This window comes from Carlito syrichta, unplaced genomic scaffold, assembly GCF_000164805.1.
Source record: "Carlito syrichta isolate Samal-C Ts95f unplaced genomic scaffold, Tarsius_syrichta-2.0.1 Scaffold288994, whole genome shotgun sequence".
NCBI classification, from domain to species: domain Eukaryota; kingdom Metazoa; phylum Chordata; class Mammalia; order Primates; family Tarsiidae; genus Carlito; species Carlito syrichta.
In genome coordinates this window covers 5,430-31,943 of record NW_007233090.1, presented here as the reverse complement: position 1 = coordinate 31,943, position 26,514 = coordinate 5,430, and the positions used below count along the sequence as shown (strand labels likewise).

The 26,514-nt window shown below is 38.2% G+C and overlaps 1 protein-coding gene across 1 annotated transcript in view; it reads right to left on the bottom strand.

Moving 5' to 3' along the window:
* Positions 1-26,122, bottom strand: part of BMPR1B (bone morphogenetic protein receptor type 1B) — a gene marked incomplete at its 5' end in the record, with an annotated part of 35,108 nt that extends 8,986 nt beyond the window's left edge. Inside the window, 6 exons of the mRNA XM_008054070.1 lie at positions 9,815-10,112; positions 11,455-11,647; positions 16,987-17,125; positions 18,179-18,275; positions 25,066-25,168; positions 26,020-26,122. Of these exons, the coding sequence (XP_008052261.1) occupies positions 9,815-10,112; positions 11,455-11,647; positions 16,987-17,125; positions 18,179-18,275; positions 25,066-25,168; positions 26,020-26,122 (933 nt within the window). The remainder of the gene's footprint in view (positions 1-9,814; positions 10,113-11,454; positions 11,648-16,986; positions 17,126-18,178; positions 18,276-25,065; positions 25,169-26,019) is intronic.
* Positions 26,123-26,514: the final 392 nt, after the last annotated feature.

The window sequence follows — 26,514 nt, the reverse complement described above, 5'->3', positions numbered from 1 at the left end:
CTGCACTCCAGTCTGGGCGACCTGAGTGAGACTCCAACTCAAAAAAAAAAAAAAAAGATTTGGGATGGCTGGACTATATATACATAGTTCATCTGTAAACACACTGATCATCAGACACCGAAAAACATATACCTGAGGATTGTGAATGTCTGTCAAATACCAAAAAAACCCCAAAACAAACAAAAAACAACCAGTTGCTTACACAGGACAGGCATGCTCAGTACTACCATCTCTCCTCCCCCTCCTCTCCCACACTAGGTATTTTCCCCAGTGATACCTGAATAAATATCCTCCCTAGTAGCATTTGAGTAAGTATCTGTCTTCCCACTTGTGATTATAAACTCCTTTGAGCCTCAAGTATGTGTCACAATTATTTAGTATGTCCTGAAAGAGTACAACCCCAATTAATCTCTACTCCAGTGGGTCTTGCACATGGTCGTCAACTAATACACCTCAGAGGAAAGAAGGAAAAAGTCTGTTCACAGTTAACTTTGATATTGGAAATTTAAAGAGAAATGTAACAATCTCTGTTAAGTCATAAAATGAAAGCTTACCAACATCCAGAAGAATAAACAGCATTTTGTTGAACCAATTAATTTAGTAAAAGATCACTATTAACCTACTGGCAAATGCCTTTAGCACCACACTTAAACAACAAGCATGCTAATTACAAGTAATTCCTCTCTGATACTACAAAGTGTCAGCTCCTCCAAGACATATAGTTCTGCCCCTTCTTCCCTCAGGCATGTTTCTATACTTCAAAGTGATTAAATTTCTTTCTTAGGGTTTCAGTAACATTGTTTTACTTGTTCCCAAATAACAGCAAACAAAAATAGAGCTTGCATCCATCTTCAAGACCAAAAACTGATAAAAGTGATGAAAGTGATTTCACACCAGGGCACCAAGAATAAATAAATAAAGGAAGGAAAGAGAGAAGATGTGGAGTCAGCTGGCATCATGCATGCAAGCATAGACATGGTGTTAACAGGAAGAAAGGGTCTTAGAGAAAGAAGGAAGTGGAAGTGGGCAGGGCACCTCTAGCTTGCTCTTGCTTCCTTGTTCATGCAGGGGCGTGGGGTAGAGGGTACAAGGTTGGCAAGAAAGGATGGATACTGCGTAAGGGGTGCAGAGCTGGAGAAAATAACTTCAAACCCACAATCCTATATTCTGCAGTAGCTATCACATATGTTGTCAAATTATAAAATCATATACAAGCCGGGCTCAGTGGCTCAGCCTGTAATCCCGCGCCTTTGGGAGGCCGAGGTGAGTGGATTGCCTGAGCTCGCGCATTCGAGACCTGCCTGGGCAACTTTGCAAGACCTCATCTCTACAATAAATCAAAAAATTAGCCGGGCATGGTAGCGCGCCTGTAGTTCCAGCTACTCGGAAGGCTGAGGCAGAAGGATCACCGGAGCCCAGCAGGTAAGGCTGCGGTGGCCGGGAGCGGCCACTGCACTCCAGTCTGAGCGACAGAGTGAGACTCCAACCAAAAAAATAAATAAATAAATAAATAAAATCATATACAGGAAATATAGATAGCACACTGGTTACTTCTGGGAAGGATCAAAGGAAATAAAACAGGCAGGGGACTGCAACCAGGCTGTCTTCAACATTTTATTTATTTTAGAAATAAAGACCAGGGAAAAAAATAAGGTAAACTGTTAACACCTGTTAATATGAAATTATGACATGAGTGTCTAATTTGTATACTTCTCTGTATATTAATATAAATATATATATATTATTAAATGTATTATAAGTAAGAAGAACCCAGCAGGACCAGGAACTAGAAAAATGTACACTTCAAGGATTAATGGATAGCTTTTGGTATAAGGACCACAAGATCAACAGTGATCTAAACAAAGGAGACAACATGACAGAGAAGACTAGTTTCTACTGAGGAGAACTGAAAACATTCTATCAAAAGCATAGGTACTGCATTCATTGCAGAAAAATTGCATTCTCTCTTCTTCCTCTTCATGGAGAAATATTTGTACTAAGTGGTCCCGAATGAAAAGTTTAGAGAATTAAGTAAGCAATTTTAGCTAATTATACTTTTATAATTAATATTCCTGCTAGATTCAACACGGCTTTTGTCCCTGTTAATGGGAGTACCAAGGAGATACAGACTTAAGTAGAGTTAGAAAAAAATAAAAAATATAATTTGAAGAAAATAAAATAAGGCTGGGCACAGTGAATCACCCCTGTAAATACAGCCATTTGGGAGGCCAAGATGGGAGGATCGCTTGATCCCAGGAGTTTGAGACCAGGCTAGGCAATATAGTGAGACCTTATTTCAACAAAAAAATAAATTAATACCTACATATACACATACATAACGGGATGTGGTGGCATGTGCCTGTAGTTCCAGCTACTCACTCAAGAGGCTGAGGCAGAAGGATCACCTGAGCCCAGGGGGTGGAGGCTGCCAGGAGCAGTGATCATGCCACTGCACTCCAGCCTGGGCAATAGAGACCTCAACTATAAATAAACAAATAAATAAATAAAATTAAGATATGTCACGTAACTTCTCCAGGAGAAGATTTCTTTATTTTAGAATCACACTTTAATGAGTGTTTTTTTTTTAAAAGAAAAACATTAAACATAAAAACAGTAAGGCTGAAACAGGGAAAAATAAAAATATCCACAATTTCCTGGATAAGAAATCAACAGTAACCTGAGAGGTTTGGAGTAAGGGGGAAGCCAGTGAGAGAGAAGAGGCATTCTCCCCTTCTAGCCTAGGGTCATGATGAGGTGGTAAGTCCTGTATTTAAAAAAATTAGGAAAAACACCAGGTAGCATGAATTTTAGGACTAAATTTTATGCAATACTCTCCAACACAATCTCCAGTAAAGATGTCTTTGACTTTGAGTTGGCGTTGTTTAGGAAGGAAGAGAAGAACCCGCAACCATACCATGTGGAAAAGGTACAACATAAATGGGAACATAAGGCCAACATGCCAAAGAGGAAGACAGGTTCCTAGGATTTCCAGGTCTGCTGTGAAGGATGCCACATTCCCTAGTGTACTAGGTAAGGATGAGAATGTTAAAGTCTAACTATCTGAATATCAGATGCAGGGTCTTCCTTCACTAGGATTACATAAAAAGGCATGAAAACCAGGTTCTTTTTTTTTTTTTTGAGTCACAGTCTCACTCCATTGCCCAGGCTGGAGTGAGTACAGTGATATGATCATGGCTACAGCAACCTGCTGGGCTCAAGGCAATCCTTCTGCCTCAGTCTTCTATGGGACTACCGGTATGCACCACCATGCCCAACTATTTGTTTTATTTATTGTAGAGACGAGGTTTCTCCATGTTGCCCAGGCTGTTCTCAAACTCCTGGGCTCAGGCGATCCTCTCATCTTGGCCTCCCAAAGTGTAGGGATTATAGGTGTAAGCCACCACACTTGGCCCTAAATTTGTATTTCTGAACAAAGTCACATGGATGACAATGGTATGTACAGAGAATGCCAGCGTGGTGGGAGTGAGGTCTACGCTGATGGTTAAAGGGCTTCCTAGGTGTACAGACACTTCAAGCGACTCTTCTAACCCAGGGAGGACACAAAGGCATTCTCAAGGCTACTGCTTTGAGGGCAGCAGAGGGGAGCAAAGAAGACTTTGATTCTGAAAGATAAAAGAAAACAAGACACAAAACTAAGATTTTCCTCTTCTCTTCTGAAGGTCTCAAGGAAGGACATTCCAGGAAGGTGATGGTGGGAGCAATGTACCCTGCTGTGAGATATGTTATTACCACTGACATTGTTTAGAACTTCACATAGTGACCATAAAAAGGATAATTTTAATCACTTGTATAGACAGTGCACTTCCTTATTGCCTGTGCACCTAGTATGGCTTGTGTGTCCTGCAGGTGTGAGTGTAACTGTGGGAAGGAAATCATCAAGCTGCCTTCAAAGGGCTGGAAGTGGAGCCTGCAGCTAAGATCCCAGGCATGATGGAGAATGAAAACATGAGTACCCTTAGTGAACACTGCATGCCTTATCCTCTGACTATGACACATTAGATGAAGGGTATGCAAAGAGATTTTCATTCTGGTGACCAAGAGTAAAGGAGGGCTTTAAAAATATATATATAGTATCTCTATTAACCTTATATTAAATGTTTTTCAAGTAAATTAAACTTCCTAATTATAAATCCATACCAATGACTCTGGTGAGAAGTGAGAAGAATGAGGAGAAGGGAAGAGGGGGAGGAGGAGGAAGTGGAGAAGGAGGAGGGATAAGAAAGTAAGGGGAGAGGGCAGGAGGAGAAGAGAGGAGAAGGGAGAAGGAGGAGGTGAGGGTAAGAGGAAGGAGGAGGAGGGAGAAGGAAGCGGGAGGAGTTGGGAGGAGGCAGGAGAAGGAAGAGGAGGGGAAGGAGAGAGGAAGGAGGAGGGAGAGGGAGAGGAGGAGAAGGAAGAGGAGGAGAAGGAGGAGAAGCTCCACTGTTTGATTGCTAACAGTGCACATTCCCCACTGCACCATAAACAGCGTAAGAGTTTCATGAAAGTCATAAGCAGCGCCCACTGTGGCAAAGAGAGGTGAGCAGGAAATAGAGTCGTTAGCTCCAGCAAGCTTGCTCCACCTCACTGAGCCTCTGGGCACATGTGGTGATTGTCCTGCTGCATGTGGTCCATGCCTAGAACAGAGAGGGAGGAGCGAGGGATAAGAAAGATAAAAAGGTAACAGAGAAAGACAGAAGAAGAAAACACTGTATACCTTTAAAAATCTAACAAGCTTTTTTAAAACAAAGAACTGTCCTTGAAAGAATATGTGAAGGGAGTGGGGGTGATAAGACACACGAGGGGGCCACAGGTTTGCTCTTGGCTTCTAAGTGAGGTCTGAAATTAACTACACACTACATATACTGGAGAATGTCAAATCACCTCTTAGAAAGACTATTTCTACCCCTCAAAGTATTAAAGTTTCTCATAACCTACAGAAGAAGAGGCAATGCACATTCCTCTGTGATGCTGCAGCATCTCGTAGACAGCCATGGAAGTAATCTGCTGAACTTAACTCTGCCCAAACCAATGAGGAGAGTTTTCTGCAGTCATTTTCATCAGGGAGCAATGCTGCTAGGATTAAGTCATGAGAAATCTCAGGGTCTCTTAGAAACAGTATTTTAGCACTAAAAACCCTTTTACAGAAGGTGAGTACGTCTGCAGATACCTTGACTAGGTGTGAATTCTGTCATTAATGTGCTTAGTTCTGTGACTTTGGCAAGTCATTGAGCCATATCACTTTTTACAAACCAAAAGCAGCACTAAAAATAATCACATCAGCAAGACACAGAACTTCAGTACCCTTTGGGCAAGGATGCCCCCTCTCTTGTGCACTTGGACAATTTGACAATCGTCAACTGGGAGATCTGTGCAACAGCCTAGTCTTCATTGTAGGTTTTCTACTTAAAATTTAATACCTGAGAGCCCTAAGCCAGAATTTATTTTCTCCATAAGAAAATTTTTCATTCTGACACTGAAGTATCAGAGAGGTCACTGATTCTCCTGAGTCAAAAGTGGAAAGCTCTGTGAGTTCCTACGAGGCATTTCACATGTCACTGTTTTCTCTACTCAGGAAAGATTCAGAGTAACAGATGAAAGCCAGCACATCACCTGAGTTACATTGCTGTGCAAAAGGAAATGCATCAGCACTAACATCATTTTTAAGAAAGTGCATGAAGAAACCAATACAGGACTTTAAAAATTATACGAGCAGGAAATCTCTAGGGCACAATCTGCTGCCTCTCTGTGGCTCTCAACTTCACTGGGAACCTCTCCAAAATAACTAAAAAAAAAAACTAAGAAAATACTCACCACTATACAGTGACCAGGGCAAAGATTAAGGTCTCACAGAAAGTTCACATATGAAGTCTAAGAATTCAGCACGGAGTTAGTTAGGACTCTACATGCAATTAAACACTCTAAATGAATATCCTTGGGTATGTGCACACATGCATTCACACACACACAATATAAAAGTCAAGAGAAGTAGAAAACAAAGAAACTCACAAAGCAAGGCTCAAAAACTAAGAACAAACTTTGAAACACAAAAAATAACAATATGAAAATGGCCTGAAATGATTAAATGCAACCTCCATTTAATGGAAGAGGACACTGAGGCCCAGAAAGGTAAACGCTAAAGCTACTCTTTAGCCATGAGTCTGCACAACCAACATCTGAGTTAGCATTGTTGTTTCTTTCCTCTCTTAATGAACTAGTCAATCTACGCCAAATAATTTCTGAATTATCCCTTTTGTTGTCCCCTCCACCTCCTAGAATCAGGGTTTGCATGAAATTTGAGAGATCATTCAGTTCATTCCCCTTACATTAAATAGAACTAAATTTCAGAAATACAGCAGATACTCACTTTCCTTGTTTGCTTTAAGGTCCATAGAGGAGATGAGTTCTCAATTACTTTGTTATTGCCTAACATTTATTGATCCAAAACAACGTTAGAATGCCTATAATGGGTAACTCACTATGTCATGTGAAACGGGAAATACATTACTTAATTGGGCATGGATCCTGCTCTCAAGGTGGCCAATGACTAATAGGAAAGATGAGACATGTACCAAAATAATTACAGTCCCAGGCATATAAGGGCCAGGAAGTTACAGTAGGAGTACAGAAGATGTGGTCATTATTCTCAGCTGGGGGATAAAGTGACTTAGAGGCAAGCCTGAGACTGGATTAAGATACATGGAGAAGCAGGGCATCCCATGCTTCTAGGAACTGTGCAATAAAAAGCAAGGAACTGTGCAATAAAAAGCAAGGCAAACATGGGGCGTGTAGGGAGAAAATGCAAGTAGTTCCCTTTTGCAAAAGAAAGCATACAAATTGGAGAGTTCGTAGAATTTAAAACAAGAAAGGCAGAGTCTGTCCAGAGGTTGTAGGATCTCTAGAGATAGGAAAAGGTGCTTGTTTCTTCATCCTGTAGTCCATATGGAATCGTGTATATGTTATGCAGCATCTGTAAACACTAAAGAAATGAGCACTGGGGCAAGGCACTAGGGATGAACATTTTAAAAATAAACGTTATCTGCTTTCAAGGGGCTTCCTCTTCATTGGAAGTGACAGATACATAGTCAATGACCGTTGCACAACAGTGTGAGAAATGTCACGATAACGTGCACAGGGTCACACCAGAGGATATAAGAATAGGGACTAGAAGGCATCTCAAAGGAAGAAACTGAAGATCAGTAGCTGTTATCTAGATTAGAGTGGGGGTAGTATTCAGGTAATGATAAAAGCACATTACAAACTCGCGATGGCGTGAAAAATAGAGTGTTCAGAATACATCCAGCAAAAACAAAAAATGGTGTAGGACTAGGGCTAAAGAATAGCCTAGGGTCAGAAAAAAAAGGGTGCCCTGCACCGAGGGACTCTAACTACATTATAATCCAAAGCCATGGAAAACTATGAAATCATGAGGATGTCCAAAATTATGCTTTGAGAAAATAAATCAGGAGGTGGCATGGAGAAAAGACTGGAAAGAGGAAAGCCAAAGAGAAGGGAACTGCAAAACACTTTACCCCAGAATCTAGAAAAAAATGGCACAGAGGGCTCAGATTGTCCTAGTACAAGTGGGGATATCAGGGAGACAGAATTCATTCAATTAAGCAAGCCAAAAATTGTAGGGCAAAGGAAGATGTTAGACACCTCACATTTTAGAATGGATCAACCTAAACTGGGACCTGGGAAAGAAAAGCAGATACGACAGGAAATATAGCAGTGGAAAACTACGTAAGAGATAAAAAGAGAGCAGAAGCAATGGAGTAGGGAAAAGGCACATCAAGAAAACAGGAGGGGGCGGGTGTGGTGGCTTATGCCTGTAATCCCAGCACTTTGGGAGGTCAAGGCAAGAGGATTGCCTGAGCCCACTGGTTCGAGACCAGCCTGGGCAACCTGGCAAGATCTCGTCTCTACAATAAATAAAAAATTAGCTGGGTGTGGTAGCACACACCTGTGGTTCCAGCTACTTGGAAGGCTGAGGCGGAAGGATCACCTGAGCCCAGCAGGTCAAAGCTGTGATGGCCGTGAATGTGTCACTACACTCCAGCCTGGCTACAGAGTGAGACGCTGACTCAAAACATAAAAATAAAAAAAGAGAGAGAGAAAGAAAACAGGAGGAAGAAAGGGTCGGGCACTGTGGACAGAATGAGGGCAATAAGATGAGGCCCCTGGAGACCAAGGCCAATAGCATCTCTAGATAAAGCAGCATTCAGAGAGGATGGAGTAGAACCCAAGTTACAAGAACATTACCAATTACTGGGTTGTTAAGGCAGATTACCCTTTGGAGAAATTTAACAGGGAAGGGAATGAGAGAGAGGTTGGTAATTTGAGAAGCTTCCTGGGATTTTTTTTTTTTTTTTTTTTTTTTTTTTTGTAGCTAAGACTTGAAAAGGGTTGTAGGTCAAAAAAAGAATTCAGAAGGGAGAGAAGACTTAATAATCTTTATTGGCAGGAGGTTCATATCTCTAAGTTAAATCTATAGCTCAAATCATTTCCTCTTGTTTTGTTTTTAGAGCTCAAGAACTTCTATTTATCATCCTCTAAATGATGAAGACCTTCTTATATCTGGGGTTCATTATTAAATCACACTTCAGCCTTTACTTCTGTCCGAAAAGACCAGTACACTAGTTCTTTCTTTCAGGTTTCATTTTCCAAACTTCTAATCATCTCCACAGCTTTTCCTTCATGCCCTTCTTCACATTCTACAGAGGTTTCTTTAGAAAAAATAATCCACAGGAGGGTCCAGCAATTTAACAACGGCTAAGCCTAAACTGAGTTCTTAAAACATTAGTTATATGATTATCCATCTATACCACTGGTCTGCAAACTCATTTTGTTTTCAAAACAGAGGAACAATTTCTTCTAATTAAATAATCTTTAGCTGGGCTCGGTGGCTCAGCACCTTTGGGAGGCTGAGATGAGTGGATTGCCTGAGTCCGCGGGTTCAAGACCCGCCTGGGCAGCGAGACCTCATCTCTACAAAAAATCAGCCGGGCGTGGTAGCGCATGCCTGTAATTCCGGCTACTCGGAAGGCTGAGGCGGAAGGATCGCCGGAGCCCAGAAGTCGAGGCTGCGGTGGCTGGGAGTGGCCACTGCACTCCAGTCTGGGTGACCAAGTGAGACTCCAACTCAAAAAAAAAAATAAATAAATAAATAATCTTTAAAGGGAGTTGTTCTGATGAGAGTGAGGGTGAGCAAAATAGAGTCCCCAGTACTGGACATGTCCTCTCCCCACGGTGCAAAAGCTACTGATGTAACCCAAGGGGACCCAGGGCTCTGAAACCACTGTTTTATAATGTTTGGTTTATGTGTCCAGATGTTATATTCACTGTTTAAGCTACAGGATAATCGTGCTGAGTAATAACTGTGTGTTTTTTTTAGTTTCTAGTATTTCTCATAAAACACATAGGCAAGGTATCTTTCTTATACCATATAGAAAACATTGCCTTTATTCCTACATAATATGTAGATTTTTTTCTGAAACTTTTCCTACTTACAAAGGTTACGCAGAATTCTGACCACCTATTCCCAGACATCAGCTACCTCTTTTCTTTACAGCTTCATGACAGCTGCAAACCTAATGTGAACAGTCTCTAGGCTAAGTCACCAATGAGCACAGAAACAATAACACACTGCATTGCCAATAAAACGTTTGGTGGGTTTTTTTCTCTGCAATGAAAAGTCAAAACTAATGAAATTCCCCTTCTACTAAAGGTCCTGGCCACACTGAGTTACAAAATGTATGATCTATGAAAAGTGGTACAAAGAATCATAAAAAATATATTTGGTCACTTTGATACTAACCTAATAAATTTAACAGCCAGGCCCAGATCAGCTATACAGCAAGTTCCATTTTTCTTCACCAGAATGTTCTTACTTTTCAGATCTCGATGGGCAATTGCTGGTTTGCCTTGAGTACTGAAGATTTCGGTGTGTAAGTGACATAAGCCACTGACGGAAGAATAGGCTAATTTCAGCATCGATTTAGTGTCTAGGGTGGTGGACTTCAGATAATCATAAAGGGAACCATTTTCATGATAGTCTGTGATTAGATACAACTGGGTCCAGGAACCTGTCCCTTTGATATCTGCAGCAATGAACCCTAAAAGGAAAAAAAAGACAAAAAAGGTTTCGGGGTGTTATTGAATAGTATCAGTAATAATTCATATTCTCAGATATTGTTCTTTATCATAGGTGTTTTTAGTTGAAAATTTCATTCTGTTTTCTGATTATGCCTATGCTGGTATTAAATTACTAATACCAATCAAAATTGTAGGGGTAGAGAAAGATTAAGAATTTGTTTCTGAAAACATGCTCCCTTTCTGATCAGTAATTGATCTTTAAATAAATTTACAGTATTATATAGATGGTGCCAAAAATGTATACACAGTGTAAGAAAGGAAAAAACTGTATTTAAAAAATGTAATAATATATACCAACAACAAAAGATGAATACAGGTCACATTTGACTTCTGCATTTACAAAAGGTGTTCAAAGTGGTTACCATCAGCATCCAGACACTTCTGATTATAGTGAATTACTGCAGGAACTATTGCTGTGTGAGACCTCCTGGATCTTTCCTGTGCACATCACACACAGTCCCATATGTCTCAAACGTATCATGAATGCATGCAATTGTTAGACAAGTTGGAGGTTCTGTTGTATGCTCACACCTCCATTGTCATTGTACTTGCACAAGGTTCTCGAATTTCAAATACAGCTTCAAAGTGGTCTTGCACGCCTCGAATGACAACAGTGCTTCTGCCTTTTTTTTAGACTATCCTGCGTGTCACATGGTGATGCTAGCATTCATTTGATTAATGCCATCTTTTGAGCGAACATCACATTACACATTGCTACCATAATTCAATGCAACTTCCAAAAGTAACACATAAATAACATCTCTTAAAATGTGATACATTTTTTGGCACCCCCAGTAGTTACACACAAGATATTGTGCAAAACAGGGTCCTCAGTTAAGACATACACTCCACTGATTAGCTGACTCTCTTTCTACTTGAAAGATCCAGACACGTCATTTATAACTTGAGAAAATAAAAAGTAAATCAGTTCCCAATATAAACTCTTGATATAAATAAGCCCTGCAGATAAATCTCCTATGACTTCTCACAACATTTAAATCAAAATATGCTCCTTCAAATCCCTAAGAAATTCTGATATTTCTTTTGCATTTCCTGTTTCTGAAGAAAAAATATTTAAGAGTATTCCATTTCCAACCCATCATTCATTCACAGAAGTGCCTTAGTTATTCTTCCTGTGAGCTTTCCCATTAGAAGCGAATGATATTCTTGGGGCCATGCCAAGAAGAAAACTTCGATATATTTTATAACGGGTTTAGACAAATGAGTTCATATGCAGATGTTAACAGAATGACAGAGGAAAGCTAGGAAACCCTGAACATAGCTATACAGACTTTTACTCACCCAAAATGTTTTCATGCCTCATCAACACAGTCTGATATATTTCTGTCTCTCTGAACCAGCTGGCTTCCTCTGTGGTGAAGAACACTTTCACAGCTACCTTTTCGCCACGCCACTTTCCCATCCAAACTTCCCCATAGCGACCTTTTCCAATCTGTTTCACCATCTGAATCTGCTTAGCTATAGTCCTTTGGACCTGTTAAATCCCCAAACACACTGTTAGTGTATTCACAGCACTACAGATTTGTTTAATCTTTTTTCCTCTAGAGAAGAAACAATTATTGCATGTAAAATATATTTAGCCAGATTTTTCTTTATATAGACATGTTATTTGTATTTATTTATTAATTCATGCTGTACACTTTTAAATATGTTTGAGATTGAGTATGGATTGTGAATGTTCAAAACATTGCTTCCAAATTAATAAATACTTCATTCTACCCATTATCATTTTCATAGAGAAAAGTGTGAATGGGATCACAGTAATTGGCTGAATAGAATAATTTCAATTCTACCACCATAATGGAATACAAGATACCCTGAAAAGATTCCTGCCACCATAGACCTAATCATGAATAAATTATAATTAAAAAACATAATGTACTATTAGAAACACAGGAAATAAAGGAAATCTCCAAGCAGGGAGGAAGGGAGGGAAGGAGAGAGGGAAGGAGTTGAGACCATAGCAGGGAACAATAAGCATTAAACATACACAAAAGCTAGGTTACTGTCTGGACAAAGAATAATACCAGCATTAAAATCCAGAGTCTACACTTCGGTCCCTTTATAACTAGGGGAACTGAACCTAGGGCTCCAGGATCAAGCTTAAACCATCAGATGGTATTAAATTTGCCCTGGGGGCCGGGCTCGGTGGCTCAGTCTGTAATCCCAGCACTTTGGGAGGCTGAGACTAGTGGATTGTCTGAGCCCGCAGGTTCAAGATCAGCCCGGGGAACTTGGTGAGACGTCGTCTCTAAAATAAAATAAAAAACAGCCTTGTAAAGCAACAAATTCTAGGGATTAGGACATAAACATTTCGAGGCATAAAGGCACTATTCTATTCAACAACTAGGATCAGTTTTGATTTCTCACAATGGGTGATTCTATCAATTCAGGAGGTAATGCCAGAACCATTAACAACACTTATATCAGACTGAAAGCTTTTTGACAAAAGGCAATCTTTTTTTCTAAAAGAAGCAATAAAAATTAAAATAACTGCTGATATGCCATGAAGCCAGTGAAGTCTGATGGAAATAAGTAAGCAAGCACATGTGTGGTGCTGCCTTCCTCCCCTTGGGAGTCCAGCGTGCCATGCAAGGTCATGTTCCATATGCTGCACTCCATTCCCAAACAAGGGAACGGGAACACCAAGGGCACCAAGAAGTGGGAGCCAAACACACGAGTAGTTAGATTACTTGCTTAAGAGGAAACTGCCCACATTTATTAAAGAAATATTATAGCCAGGCTCGGTGGCTCAGCCTGTAATCCTGTGCCTTTGGGAGGCTGAGGTGAGTGGATCGCCTGAGCCCGCAGGTTCGAGACCCTCCTGGGCAGCAAGACCTCATCTCTACAATAAATCCAAAAAAATCAGCCGGGCGTGGTAGAGCATGCCTGTAATTCTGGCTACTCGGAAGCCTGAGGCGGAAGGATCGCGGAGCCCAGCAGGTCGAGGCTGCGGTGGTCGGGAGCGGCCACTGCACTCCAGTCAGGGTGACAGAGTGAGACTCCAACTCAAAAAAAAAAAAAAAAGAAATATTACATTTAATTTACAGATGTTACAAACAGTGCTCATGAAGTCTATGGACTATTTCCTAACATAAATGGTTTTACAGATGCTTCTTTTCTAATGATAATATATCTTACAAGTTGATAAAAATAGTGACAGAATTCGCAATGCTCAATAGAAAAGGAGCAACTTATCTCAAAGATAGAAAGTGTCACTAAGTTACATTCAGAAATTAAAAATAGACTTGCATTTTGAGATTTATTATAACATCTAAGGAACTAAAAATATAACTTGAAAGTTTTTAAATGTGATTTACTTTAGTTTTTACTTGATTTAACAAAAGTTTCTGGTGTTTGTATACCTAAACTTTCATTTCTATTACATTCTTAGATATCAACTTTTGAAAGTTTGATTGCAGCCGGGCTCGGTGGCTCAGCCTGTAATCCCGCGCCTTTGGGAGGCTGAGGTGAGTGGATTGCCTGAGCCCGCGGGTTCGAGACCCGCCTGGACAGCGAGACCTCATCTCTACAATAAATAAAAAAATCAGCCGGGCGTGGTAGCGTGCGCCTGTAATTCCGGCCACTTGGAAGGCTGAGGTGGGAAGGATCGCCAGAGCCCAGCAGGTCGAGGCTGCGGTGACCAGGGGCAGCCACTGCACTCCAGTCTGGGCGACAGAGTGAGACTCCAACTCAAAAAAAAAGAAAGTTTGACTGCATAAATAAAATGTCTGTGGGATATAATCACTTTTTTTTCCTTCAGGAGCTTACAGTCTTTTTTTTTTTCTTTTAGTTTTTTTTTTTTTCTTCTAAAGATGTATGGTACAATTCAGGGTTAGGTATAAAAATGCTCAATATGCAGGTAACCTTGTTGATGAGGTGTGCCCCCTCCCGTTCCCCAGGCAGATTCCCATGAGTTGAAGTTTCACTCAGTTGCGCAGGCTGGAGTGCAGTGGCACGCAGGCTCATGGTCACTCCACCCTGAGCTCCAGCGATCCTTCCGCCTCAGCCTTCCAAGTAGCTGGAACTACAGGCTCGCGCTACTACACATGGCTAATTTTTGATATATTGTAGAGATGAGGTCTCGCCAAGTTGCCCGCGCTAGTCTCAAACTCACAGGCTCAGGCAATCCACTCCCCTTGGTCTCCCAAAGTGCTGGGATTACAGGCTGAACCACCTTGCCTTGCCAATATAATCACTTATACTGAATTCCAAAAAGAGAAGTGTTTCATGTGCACTGGGTACAACTAAATACATAAGAGTTTTTAAAGGAATTATCATTATTCCAGGATTGTCATCTTATCTAGTGATTATATCTTTGATGGTTTCTAATGTTTAAGTACATGTATGGATACTAGAAAACATGCAGCTTGTAAATAATGCTCAGTACATTCTACTGTGCCCTGAATTATTGACACACACACACCTCTACACACAGATATCCAGCTTAAATCACTTTGCTTAATAAGACTACATGAATAATACATATGAGAAAGACTTTCCACAAAGATTCCTCACTTAAGAAGCTTAATCTTCAGTTCGATAATTTACTCCATCTTTTGTTCCTTTATAAGGTTAGGTTAATAGAGTACAAATAACAATAATATATAACCATGAATTAAATACATACTATGTATGTACTAAATAATTTGGCAGGTATTTTATAAAAATGTAGACATATGCTTATATTTATACAAATATATACATATATCTACATTTATACACATATAACATGCATGTACATACATATACATACATTTATGCTTTATATAAATATATACATACAGCCATGAGGAGACAAACACTGAATAAAAATACACACTATCTTAATTTTTACAACACAGCTATAATATGCCTTCCTTTTGAGGAAGGAAGAAATGAATATTTCATGAAAAAAGAAAAGATCGAAAATTAAAGGACATTTATAAAGTCACCTGGTAAACAATAGGTCCAAATATGTGTTTATACATAAGGTATAAATTTTCTCATTATGTTAATGAAATAAATAACAAATCAGTATTAAGATACTCATAACAATATATGGAGAGACAACTGTGCATCTCTGCATTATCATAATAACTAAATTATAATACCAGGTATTAAATCTATAATGGAGACTTTTTCTTTACTGTACTGGGTTTTATAGAACCCTCCTTCCCATCCTGCTCCTATCAAATGCAAGTTTTTGTTTTATTTAACTAACATTTGGTTCACATCTCACAAATGTTGAGAACACAGATTCTTCAGGCAGACCATCTGGGTTTGAATCCTAGCTTCAAATCCTGGCTTCTCCACACACTAGCTAGTTGACCTGTCTGGGCCAATAGCCCTGATGCACAATACAGGGACACACTTCTAGCACTACCTTATAGGGTTGCTATGAGGATTAAATAACAACATTTTGGTAAAGGCCACTGTCTGGCCAGAATTGGAACCCAGGCAATCTGGCCTGAGAATTTATGCTCTTAACCATTAAATTATGTAAGCAAAATGCTACCCTTTGGTATCTAAGTTATAGAAATAAGATAATTTAAGATATTAAAAGTAGGGGGTGAGAGCCTTTTAAAACAAATTATTGAAGTCCTTTAATGAATCAGGTGCCCTACTAGGAATACAAAGTAAACAAAATGTAGTCTCTACCCCAAAGAGGACAGAGTTTGCCAAAAGACACAAAATTAACACTACAACACTATTTTGATAACTATATTATAGTTATATTTTGATAACTATATTATTTTTATAACTATAACATTATTTTACACTGCCATTATTAGTACTAAAAAGAAAATGTTATGGCAGAAGACAAATAGAGTGGCTTAGTCTGGGGTAACTGAGAAGTTGTCCCAAAGGTAAAATGTGGGTAGGCCTGGAGCCATAAGTTGGAGAAACGTCTCAAAAACAGATTACATTTGCCAAAGCATGGGCATACCTAGTCTGTGAGAAATAGTTACTCAAAGCTGATGCTAGAGCTCAGGAAGCAGGTGGGAGAGAAGCAGGAGGAGAGGTTAGGAAGGCAGGTTGAGCCTCCGTGCCACACATACCAAACTGAGAAAGAAGACCTCCTAGGCTGTACTGGCTAGTAAGATGATTCATCCAGGAAAGTAATAGTCATATCAAAGGTTTTAGAGTGCTCACTCCCAGTTATTAGAAAGCTAAGTTTGAAGGGGAGGCACTGGAAAAAAACAAATCAGTTTAAAGTGCAACAGCAGGAACATCTAATTCATTAATGCCAAAGGAGATTTTACTATTTGTTCTTTTCTTTACAAAAAAAAGTATAAGACTATAGATTTTCAAATGTAAGAATTGTATTTGCTACATGTATTCTTCTTCAAGGTTGGCAGTGTTGACCATCAGAAAATTAAACCTCTCCTGAATGGAAAAGCTGGGACTTCACCCTGAAACGTAAACCCTGCAGCTGAAAAGCAGTCCTCTTCCTTTGTAGAAGTACTCAGATCCCAGGTGGTTGTAATACTTTTGCCTTCAAAAGTCAGGCCAAGGTACAGTAATGCTATCCTTACAGAAAACAGAGGGAAGATAGCCCCATGTTTAACGTTTTCTAATCTGCTTTTTTATCAGAATGTCTGGGGGTCTGGATTGTAACCATACACTTACATTAAAAAACAATCACCTTACCCTCAATATGTCAAAATGTTATCGGGAAGCCCTGCATCTGAGATCTGATGTCCAACGAACTGTATAGAGCCTTCTTCTTGTCTACTACCCTATCTGTTTCAGTAAAATGAAACCCTGTATTTATTGACATTTCCTTTCAGGAGATATTTCCTTTAAATTCAAGGTATGCTCTTGTCATACCAGCAGAGGGAGGCCTGATCCGCTTCCTGAACTCTGAGACTGCTCAATTAAGTCTCTCAGGGATTCTCCAGGAGGAATGTAAGTTTCATCCTGTTCTAACCCAATGCTGTACCGAGGTCTGGTTTCTTGCCTTTTATACCTAAAGATGGATAGATTAAGATAATTTTAGACACTGAAATGCAATGATGGTGTAAAATATTGTAGCTAAAACAGTAATCACAGCAGTTTTATTTTAGCACATACATACAATCCAAGGTTCAACACTCCCTATTTGTTACTCTTAGTTATGGTTTCCAAAATACAAATTATTATTACCTTGCTAACCTATTTTTTTAAATAACCACGTTTTTATTCTGTCTCAGCCATCTACAATTGTTCTCTACTCCTGTCAATTGCATATATCCAAGCAGACCCTTTTGTTAGTGTTTCTAAATAGATTCAATATCTGTTCCCTAAAATCTTTTACTAAGATTCTTAACTAATAAAAGATGCAAATTTTTGGTTTACAAAACACATTATGGCTAACTGCCTCATATAAAGTAATGTAGAAAGCAATAACATAAAGTAAAGCTTTAAAAACCTTTTATCAATAATTACAATGTCTTCAATTAGAAATGACTTTATTTGAATCAATGAATCTACCCATTTGCAGAGTATCACAAATGAGTATTAAATTGCTCAAAAGACAAATAATATGAATATAAAGATGCCTGATATTTTACAAACTAAAAAAACAAGTTCTTAGATGAACACTCAACTTTAATATAATAACTAAGTTTATTTTAATAATTAATCTATAAATTATGTTTCAAATATTTTAATACTAAGAGGAATTTTTTAGCTTGAGACATAAGAAATTACTAGAGCCATTCTAATTTTAACACAGCCAGTTTTCTTCTTAGAATCAAACCTAAATAGCAACCAGTATTCCCCAACTACCCAAGTTTCTTTAGAGATAGAATATTTATCTGAGTAGTTTCGATGTATGGAGCAGAAATGAGATAGATATCCATTTATTGCCTCATTAGGACAAATATTTAGCCAGAGTAATAGATATTTTCAGTTAGATATAAGATCTAATTAGGTCAAAGAAGCCTGTGGTGAAAAACCCCAATAGGCAAAAGCAGTAGAATATTAGTGTAAGAAAGATATTACAAATTCAAAATTATGCATTTACATGTTGGAAACTTACCTGAAGTAACAGAATAAAACAATAAGGACCAAGAGCAAACTACAGACAGTCACAGATATAAGTAAAGCTTTGTGGTGGATAGGTCCATCAACAAAATCTGAAATTAAAAAGAAAGAGAGCCATAATACAGAGAATATTTTCACTTAAAAATTAGAAAGCACCTCTTTCCTAAAAGCGTGTGCTAAGCAGCACACACAAAATGTGAAAGATCCCTTTAACATGCCAATTAATCAGAAAAAATACATATACAGCCAAAAGTAAATATGTTTGGCTAGCATGAATCATCATTCATTGAGGCACTTACTCAAGGGTACACATTTCTTCCTGTCTGGAAGGAATAGGCTTGACACTGGATAAAACCACAGAAAGAACATGAATAAAGAAAGAAATGAATTTGTACACCTAAAATATAAACAGGTAGCTTATCTTTATTACAGATACAGCTGATGGGTTCACTGGTTCTCCTCATGTTATTGAGTCCTCTATACTGTGAATCTGCATTAAAAATGAATCTATAACTCATTGTACATAAAACACAAAGTCATCTTATGATGGATACAAAGGAAGAGGACTCCTCAAATGTTGCCAACTATAGAGTACATGGGTACGCACACTGTAAACGAAGACGTCCTTCCAAAATACCCAGCTTAATGTTTCATAAATGGAATCTTATTTTAAAAGAGTATATAAGTTCTAGACAAAGAATGTGTGACATTTTTATAGAACAAATGATTAAATATTACTTTTGTTTTAACTTGAGTTCTTAAATCAAATTTATCCAACTTCATATAAATAAAAAAGACTTAGCTCTATACAAATGCATATTTTTTTTTTTTTTTTTTGAGTTGGAGTTTCACTCGGTCGCCCAGACTGGAGTGCAGTGGCCGCTTCCGGCCACCGCAGCCTCGACCTGCTGGGCTCCGGCGATCCTTCCGCCTCAGCCTTCCAAGTAGCCGGAATCACAGGCATACGCTACCATGCCCAGCTGATTTTTTTGATTTATTGTAGAGATGAGGTCTCGCTGCCCAGGCGGGTCTCGAACCCGCGGGCTCAGGCAATCCACTCACCTCAGCCTCCCAAAGGCGCGGGATTACAGGCTGAGCCACCGAGCCCGGCTTACAAATGCATATTTACTGACTTTAATTCCAGATATTTTTGTTCAAAGTATTTTATTTTTTAATAATTGTCCCATGTGGTTTTTAATAATTGTCCCAGGTGGTCTCTGGGACATATTTTGAGAAAATTGACTTAAAGTCAGGTACACTCCTCAATAGAATTAGCACCATTCTTATTAAAAGCACTGTATATTTTGAGAGTTTGATGACTTATTTAATTTTAGAAGTATTAATGTATTGTAATTTATGACTTTGGTTGCTATGGGCAAGAGGCTTTCCAGTTGTGCTGTACACCTTTAACTATGTGATCACCTAAAAATTTTGTCTTGGGACCTTATCCCACCCAATATAACTTTTTTCTTTTCATTCAAAAGTATTATATATTCAATGAGGAAAACTAAACAGGAACAACTAACTAAAATAATATTTAAAAAGTCAGTATCTCCTCATCACTCAGGAAAAATTACTGCTAACAGTTTAGCATATGCCATTGCAGCATCATTTCAATGAATAAAAAAGTTCATGAGCAAAATATTTCACAAAAGGCATTATAATATATATTGCTTTACAACTATTTTAATTAATAACACTATGAATATTTTCCAAAACAACAAAATTTTTCTGCAACATGACTTTTTATTGGTTCTTACTGATTTTTAATTTTTTAATTTTTTTAACTGACACATAATTGTACACAGTTATTAAATACAACGTGATGTTTTGATACATATAATGTATAATGATCAGATCAGAGTAATTATCATATATATCATATCAAACATTTATCTTTCTTTGAGTTGGAAACATTCAATATCCTCCTTCTAGCTATTTGAAATTATATAATTGCAACATGATTTTTAAAGACTAGATACATACAGACATCCTAATTAGAAAGCCAATCTCCATTCATACATTCAAAGGTTCTGCTGTAAGGCTTCTGTGTTATAATACATAAAATTCTATAATGAACACTCTTGCATGTGTCTTTGCACATGTCAATGATTATTTCCTTAATAAAGATTCATGGAAGAAGAATAATTAGTTCAAAGGACATATATTTTAAGTTTTTTCATACATATTGTCAAATATCCTTTTAAAAGGCCACAACAGTTTCCATGTCACCACCAATGTAAACATTCATTTCAATTATTTTAAAATAATTTCAGCCTTACAGAAAAACTATAGGAAAAAAAACTCCAATATGCTCTTCACCAAAATTTCTCATTGTTAACATTTTATTCTTTTTTTTTTTTTTTTTTTTGAGTTGGAGTCTCAACTCTGTAGCCCAGGTTAGAGTGCAGTGGCACACGCACGGCCACCCTGGCAATCCTTTCGTTTCAGCCTTCCAAGTAGCTGGGACTACAGGCGTGTGCTACCACGCCTGGTTAATTTTTTATTTTATTGTAGAAACAAGTTCTTACCAAGTTGCCCGGGCTGGTCTCAGGCAATCCACTAGCCTCGACCTCCCAAAGTGCTGGGAACAGGTTGAGTCACCGAGTCTGGCCAATTTTATCCTATTTTTTAAACAATTTTCTTGCTTTCTCAGGACCTCTCTCGATAGATAGATGACAATAGATAGATGATAGATGGATTAGATAGATAGATAGACAGACAGATAGATAGATTGATCCAAAAAACTTGGAATTCATTCTATAAAAAACTGTGTATTTATTCTTACATGTTTAAATTTCAGTCACTTTCAAAGCACTCTCTTCATGTTATACACCTACCAAGACACTGCTCAAAACAGTTTTTGAAGTAGTCAATTCTGGTGCCTTTTAGTGCTCCTGCCATTTTTTGTTTTACCTCTTCCACATCGGCAAAACATTTCCCTTTGAGGACTTTTTCATCCAGGGAAACAAAAAAGTCACTTGGGGTGAGATCAGGTGAATAGGAAGGGTAGGACATGGGGGTCGTGCCATTTTGGTCAAAAACTGCTCAACACTCAGCAAGGTGTGGGCAGGTTGTTCATGTAAATCATCCATCATGAAATGAGTAAATGTGTTGAATATCCAAATAAAAGAAATTCACTGAAGCCAAACAAAACCTCTCCCAACATCACTATCTGGTACACTGATACCGATAGGTTCTTAGAACACTTACTTAGTGGGGGAAGCCTGTATTACATGGGGCATGCCCTCCAAAAGAATTCCAGGTTTTTTGGGATCCTGTGTGTGTGTATATGTGAGTGTGTATAAAACATGTATTTTTAAAATTTATTCATGTATCTGCACTATTTATGGATCATTCAAAGTTGCAGACATAATGCCACTTTCCTTTCATAAATAATTTGGAGTGTACTTCCTAAGACCAAGGGCAGTGTCTTCCAAAGAGTAACGTAATTTCCAAAATCAGGAAATTGACACAAATACATAAATTCAAAATCTTATTTTGAAATATTTCAGGAAAAGTATGGATTATTTATTTAAAACTACAATCCACAGATCTTTGCACTAATTTCTTGTCCAAACTTCATGCTGGTCAATGTTATGCTTTGCTCATCAGCCTAAATTACATATGTTTAACAGCTATTTGTGACCTACAATTCTTGTAAAAGATTAATCTGAAAGGACTAAATGAGAGACCACTAAAAACAAGCAGTTTTATGTTAATAAATTCAGCAGTTTTATGTTAATAAATTCAGAAATGTTGCCAATGGTCTAGGAAAAAGGAGTTCAGGAACTTGAACTATTATAATGCATATCCAAAAAGTCATCAGGCCTTAACACAAAAATGAATCATATATAATTAGCACATTCATGGTCTGAAACACATTAGTCAGTAAATCTTGAAAATACTTTGTAAGTTCTTAAAGTTAAGCAGGCTAAAATTTTGCACAATAAACTGTCTTAGTAAATTTTTGCCTTCATTCCTCCCTTCCTTAGGGTATATGCAGAGTTAATAAACCCAAGGTGTCACAATATCTCAGCCAGTGGAAGTGAATGTATATTCTTTCTACATACCTGTAGGTGTACAGAGACCACAGCACACATATGTGTAAAGACTGCCACTGGAAACTTAGCTTAAAACGTATTTCTAAATTTAAAGAAAAGAAAACCCTGATTTCACAGACATCCAAAGAGAACACTAGATACTCAACTAAAACCAGAACTAACCACATAACCACAATGTATTATCAGTATATGAACAAAGAATACTTTTCCATTCCAGTGATATGATTTTACTAAAACTCTCAGCTTCACTGCCTTTTACTTTCCATGTAAATGCAAGACACAGAATACACTCTAAGCTACAAAAGTACTATCTACTACTTATCTTATTACATTTCTGATTTATGAGAGCAATGAGACCAGAAGGTTCTAAGGAACTCTTTCCTGTCAAGCACTCTGTTGAAGGCTAGTGTTACCTTCCCATTTTCCTTTTCTTTGCCCCAATAACCCTATCCCTTGTAGCTTCATCTACTGCCTCCTTGTATTCCCTCCTGAATAGGTGATCCTTATCAATAACCCTTTTGTTTCTGCTGGTCATACTGGTCATGTTTTAATCTGCCATTACCTGTGCTCAGAGCATTAACAATGTAAACATTCAAGCTGCTGCCAGAGTCATGGAAAGTGAGCACTTCCAGATACCTATCAGGAAAGGAGCAGGGCCCACAACTCTCTCCAGGGCAGCAGATTCCTACCTGAGCTGCCGCTCCAACTGCCCTGGGAAGTAGAATCAAGAACCCCCCAGGGAATTCTGGTTCACTCTGAGGCAAGTAAGAATCACTACTGGCTTCAGAACAAAACTGCCTTCTGTCACTACTTCTCTTCTCTGATAAGTGCTTTGTAATTGCTTAAAATGCCAGGACTGTTTTTATAAGGCTAGAAGATCTTTCACAACTGCAGTTAGAAATAAAAGATACCATCATATAGCCATAAAGAATCTTGGAAATAATCACTGACAATCAGCAAATATATATAGAACACTTTCAATAAAAACACTGTACATGGGTATACAAAGCGGGGGCACACACACACACACACAAAGGCAGAAGCTCTGTGGTACAATATGTAAAAAAGCCAGTACTCCCAGACCACGGTCTGCAGTGACATTTATTGGACCCCAAAGTGACTGGGCTAAAAAGGTAACATAGAATCTGCACAGACCTCACCTACTCAATAACTAGGATCCTCAGAATTCAAAGCAGTGAACTCTAAGGCCACTAAACACCACGGTAGCCAATCACCTTATATAATGCTCAGTGGAAGCCACCAGCCACACCTGCACCCCCATCCCACACTGCCCTGGACCAAGGACTACTCTTCTCATTGCTCCTACTCTTCCTTCTAGGCCTTTTCACTCTGTGCTGTAGAGACATATTCTACTGCTTTTATAAGTCCCTCCTTCTCAACCTCCTCAGCTAATGCTCCCTCACATTCCAAGTCTTCACTAGAATCTGGCTCCAACCAGTCATGCTGTTTTATACTTCTATATTTTGCAAATTCTTCTCAAACATCACATATCAGACCTCTCTGTACTTATTACTGCCTCTGTTTTGAGTCACTGTTACTCAAAGGCTATACAACAGGGAAGTTCATAAACCTCCCTGTGCTGCATTTCCCTCATCTTTAAAGTAGAACCTCATACGGTTGTTTGAGGCACAAATGTAATTCTTAACACAATGCTTGGCTAATGCTAGCCATGCTAATTTTAAATTTTCTGTCCACTTCACTTTTACTGTCTTATCTACTTGGCAATCCCCTACTCATCCTTAAAGTCATCTCGATCTCCTTTCATCGCAGGCAGAGCTAGGTACTCATTCTGTTGTGTCCTTAATATATGTATATATAATCTAACTCTATTACTCAGTCCTGACCACATATAATTTAACTAGTTACATACTCTCTTCTTCTCTCTTACACTCTAATGTACATCTCTTGGGAGGGAGAATTTTCTCCATCCATTTATGTATCCTTAACACCTAAGCATGTTGCCACCAAAATAAAAATATGTATCATCAATCTTGTATAGGTTTCCAGGATAGAGCAGGAACAAATGTTATGAAATGTTATCAAAGTCACTAAATTCCATTATATTTTGTTGGAAAGATATCCTTCTCAAGAAATAAAATCCATCAAGAAAAATCATCTTAAATCACTTAGGTAAGATTTAGGACTTAAAACTCTATGACAATTATAAATCTTCTTTCTGTGGTGAGAACAAGAAGGAGAAAGGAAACATGAGAGCTGTCTCCAACCAAAGGTCTCCTGGGATGCAATGTTTGTCTTTCTGAATGAAAAACACAGAAATATGTAAGTTTTGAAATTAAAACTTTTTAGACATCTTCCCCATTTAATCAATACATTGTTATAAGATTTGACTAAAAACTAGTTATTCTGACATAAATAAAAGGAAACACCATATAGCAAATAATCTTTGATTTAGTTCTTTATACGGTCTTTATTTTTAAATAAATACACGCAAATTGCAGTTTGTGAGGAAATACAACTTCTGAATAACTGTCAGAGGTAAACGAAAAGCACCATCTCCCTTCTCTATCACCCTGCAACACACTAGAAACTCCAGGGATCGCAATGTTCTTCAGGGAAGTGTGGAGAAGTAAAAGTAATAGAAATCATGAAAGTGAAGCCACATAAGACTCCTTCCACTTGTCTCCGAACGATAGCTTCATTATGTTCTCTTGCCCAAGTTCTCTGAACCAGCAGCAGGAAGTGGTACAAGTAGGTTACTTTGGGAAAGAGAGAATGATTCTAGTCTGTATCTGCCTTATGCCTAAAGGTCTTCCAGAGAGCAGCCCACCTGCCTTACCTCTGTTTTTCAATGGCGGCAGTGTAGGGTGCAGGTCTTTATTGCATTCATTCTTTTCTGTGCAGCACTCAATTGATCTTCTTTGATGAGGAATGGGAGTGTCCTATCATTAAACCCAAATAGATATTAGTGGGTTTCTTGTAAATATCAAAGTTACATCATCTAAAACTTAAGAAAGTATCACTATTTGGAGAATTCATCCAAAATTCTGATAATTTCACTCAAACATCTTGAAAATGTTATTTTCTATCAGGTAATTTCTTTCAAATGACCATGTATTATCTTACTTCAACTTTTGCATTTCAACAAAATTGCTACTACATTTATAATAACCAGTGTACATTTTGAAAACTGAGGAAGAATGCTTAACATAATACAAGGAGCTAAATTGGATTTGGAAGAAGATGATCTAATGGAACACTAAACAAAAAGTTAACAGCAAAAATAAAAAGAAGATTGGATTTCAAAATGGAGGGAGAGTGGGCCCAGTGAAAATGTTTTCTAAGCTACAGTCATGTATCATTTAAAGACAAGCATATGTTCTGAGAACTGTGTCATTAGGCAATTTTGTCATTGTGGGAACATCATAGAGTATGCCTAGATGGCACAGCCTACTACATACCCAGATTATAAGGCAAAGCTTACTGCTCCTAGGCTACAAACCTGTACAGTGTGTTACTATACCGAATAATGTAGGCAGCTATAGTATGATGGTAATTATTTGCATATCACAACATATTTAAACACAGAAAAGGTACAGCAAAATTATGGTGTTAATAATATTTCAGGACCACCGCCTACTATCATCGTATATGAGGTCTAAATGTCATTGTACAGCACATGGCTATACTAAAAACTGACTGGCCAAGAAAACAATTGCTTCATCTTGCTTGAAACTTGTTGGAAATTTAGCCAATGAAAGGTTACAAAGTAAAATCAAGTTATCTTCTTTACCCGACATTGAAAATCTGAGCCTTCTAGTCCTAGGCATCCAGAAGTGACCACAGGCATCCCAGAATCATCTTCTTCTATCATCGTGAAACAATATCCATCTGTGCTAAAGACCAAACAGGCAAAATAAGAAGGGGAGACAGGGAGGAGGGGTGTGTGTGTGTGTGTGTGTGTGTGTGTGTGTGTGTGTGTGTGTGTGTGTGTGTATGTGTGTATGCCTAGAGGAAAAGCAAAAGAATGATGTATATGATTTGTTTCATTGTAAACAAGGAGAAAGTCAATGATCATTACAAGTCACAATCCGTTATGAGAATCTCAAAATTTCTTTTTATGAAAGTGGATTTAATTTTGTAAAAACAACTGGTCATATCTCCTTCATTTGAAAACTTGTGAGAAAGAAAGATCCAAATTTTCCATGATTTGTGGGTCTGTCTACTCTTAGTGGAAGCAGCATTCTGCCATACATTCACTCTTCAGTTATCATCAACACCCTTAGAA